This window comes from Entamoeba nuttalli (genome assembly GCF_000257125.1).
Source record: "Entamoeba nuttalli P19 unplaced genomic scaffold asmbl_6255, whole genome shotgun sequence".
Taxonomy (NCBI): Eukaryota; Evosea; order Mastigamoebida; family Endamoebidae; genus Entamoeba; species Entamoeba nuttalli.
Genome location: NW_008577968.1, coordinates 6,884 through 9,623, shown reverse-complemented (window position 1 = coordinate 9,623; position 2,740 = coordinate 6,884). Strand labels below are relative to the sequence as shown.

Here is a 2,740-nt window from a genome sequence, read left to right as displayed (position 1 = left end):
AATAACTGATATTTTCATATTTATAACTTAACAATTAATTGAATTGAAAAATTCGAAAATAACAGAAGTAATAAAGATATATAAAATCTTCTCTAGCATATTAAAAGTAAATCTATTTCCTTTCTAAATTATAAAACATTTTATATAAAAAATAAAATAATTTAAAAAGGAGAATATTTTCATAAAAAAATAGAAAAATTATAATAAGAATTAATCAATTTATCATTTGAAGTATTCAATATAATCTAAGTCTTCTTAATAACCAAAAGTACTATTTTAATTATGTCCAATTATTTTAAATAAAAAGCAAATAATAAATCTCAATAAAATTACAAATCAACATAACTTTTTCATCAATTATTTTATTTTTATTTTAAAAATTCAAATAATTTTATTAGAATCTGTTTTAATAAAAGTGATTATTTCTTTAGATTTATTTTGTATTATACAAAAATTAAAAAGATTTAACATTATTATATTTGAACTTTAACTTATAATATTTTCTTTATTCTTTAATTGATTTAAATTATATTAATATAGTTTAATCTTATTGATAAAAGAATATTTTTCTATTAATTATTTTATTTTTCTTTTTTGTTAGATTAATAATAATAAAAACAATGTTTTTTTTTAATTATAGTTAAAGTAAAATATGTTATAAGAATTGATTTTATTAAATTTTGTGTTATTTAAAGCGTTCATTTTTTGTTATTTTTCTCAAACAAATTATTTTAATAAAAAGAGTTTTATTAAACTTTATTTATTAACCTTTCCTGAAAATGAGTTAATAACCAATTTGTACACACTCATTTTTTCTATTGCAGAAGCAACCATTTTCATTCCCTTTGCTTTATACTCAGAAGAATATTTATCAATAATTAATTCCATTCCTTTTATTTTTTCTTCTTTGCTTAAATCAAAACAAATAGTTCCAAAACACATTACACTCTCATAGTGATCAGTAAATTGTTCTGGAACTACCAATGTCTTCCCAACAATAGTAAAAGAGACTTTAGGATTTTTCTTCAAAATATTCATTTTTTTTCCATTTCCTCCATGAAAATAAAGGTTTTGAACACCGTCAAATGCATAATTAATTGGTACACCATAACCACTATTATTTTCTTCATCAACCATTGCCATAAATCCATACTCTCCATTTTTAATAATTTCAATAGCTCTGGTTTCTTCAATGCCAGAATTTTTACGAGTTATACATGAAGTAATATAATTCATTGATTTTATAGTTCATAAAAAATTAATTACATTGGGAAACAAAAATTGTTAGTAAAGAAAAATTAGAAATAAAAAGTTTATTTTATGAGTTGACTATCTTGGAGAATGGTTAGGATTAGAATGATCTAATCTATAATTTCTACTTCTTGAGTTCGACCTATTATTATACGACCTACTTTGTCTTGAACTAAATGATCTTCTTCTAGACCTTGACCTCCTTCTTTCTGGAGAATCATTTTTGAATGAATTTCTAAACAAAATAGTTGAGGAACGACTTCTTGAGCGATCTCTTGAAAGGTCTCTTGAAAAAGAACAACGGTCTATATCAAGAGAAGACCTGTATGAATCTCTATATTCAAAAGGCGGTGGTGATGATCTTCTTGTGGGTGAATGGTAAGGTGATCTGAAAGAGTTTCTATTGCTTGAAGATGAGCTTCTTGAAAAGGAACGTCTTCTTGAACAACTTCTTGAACTTCTTTTGAGATGAAGATAGTATGTAACTCCATCTACTACAAATTTAGGTGGAATATCATTTTTATTCATTGTAACAAATCCTGATCCAAAAGAAAAGGTGTCATATGGCATCCAGTCTTCATTTTGAAATCTGATTATTGCTTTAGAGTGTGTTGGATCATAAATGTTGTCTGTGTAATTTGAGCTATACCTTTGTCTAAGCCAATTAATTATATAGTTAGTGTCTTGGTTGGTGTCAGCAACAATACTAATTTTGTCTCCATCGAGTGAGGCTGCACAAGAGTCAAAATTACTTTCAATCTCATTAATGAGCAATTCTCTATTTTCATTTGGTAGAGGGATAAATAAAATTTGATTAGTTAAGAATGAAACATAACCGTCTCTTTCAGGATGTTCAAGTAATGACTGCCACATTTGAAGGAATTTAATATGAATTTTTCTTGACTCCCATAGAATAAATAATTGATGTGCTGCATCCTAATTATTAATTCCATTATACTGATTTATGAAAATGTGTAGTGAAACAAACAATGTCTTCTCGTGTAAGGTCACAATTATTTCTACAAAGTGCAGTCATTGTAGCACGTGACATACAATAAAAAGAATATTGTAATTCTTTTTTACGAATAAAACGAATAAGAGCATCAATTAAATGAATCTTCATTATGAATAGTTTTTGAGAAGTACTTCTAAAAAAGTAGTCAAACGCCCTCATTATTTGAACAGGCTACAAAGTGTAAGTATGTTGAGAAAAGTATTGACTAACGTATTTAACAAACATCATCTTTAGTTTTTTCAACCAAATACAAAATCAACTCAACATTATATGATGTTGATTGTTCTTGTATTCTACTAAACATCTTTTCTAATTGACACAACTCATTACTCTTTCCATTGTTAGTTTTGTATTGACTCATTTAAATAATGACAAATAAATAGTTCAATTATTTTTTGTTTTTTATTTTTCATTAGAACATTTAAAATAAACTATTGTCTTGTCTGTTTCTAATCAATTTTTTATTATTTCTTC

At 25.0% G+C, this 2,740-nt stretch overlaps 2 protein-coding genes across 2 annotated transcripts; both read right to left on the bottom strand.

Moving 5' to 3' along the window:
• Nucleotides 1–756: 756 nt before the first annotated feature.
• ENU1_150830 (5-nitroimidazole antibiotic resistance protein, putative) lies at nt 757–1,236 on the bottom strand (the record flags this gene model as incomplete). The annotated part of the gene is made up of 1 exon (XM_008860598.1): nt 757–1,236. One exon carries the CDS (start codon nt 1,234–1,236, stop codon nt 757–759), a length of 480 nt encoding a protein of 159 aa, XP_008858820.1.
• A 93-nt stretch (nt 1,237–1,329) lies between these two features.
• ENU1_150820 (hypothetical protein) lies at nt 1,330–2,124 on the bottom strand (the record flags this gene model as incomplete). Its single annotated transcript, XM_008860597.1, has 1 exon — nt 1,330–2,124. One exon carries the CDS (start codon nt 2,122–2,124, stop codon nt 1,330–1,332), a length of 795 nt encoding a protein of 264 aa, XP_008858819.1.
• Nucleotides 2,125–2,740: the final 616 nt, after the last annotated feature.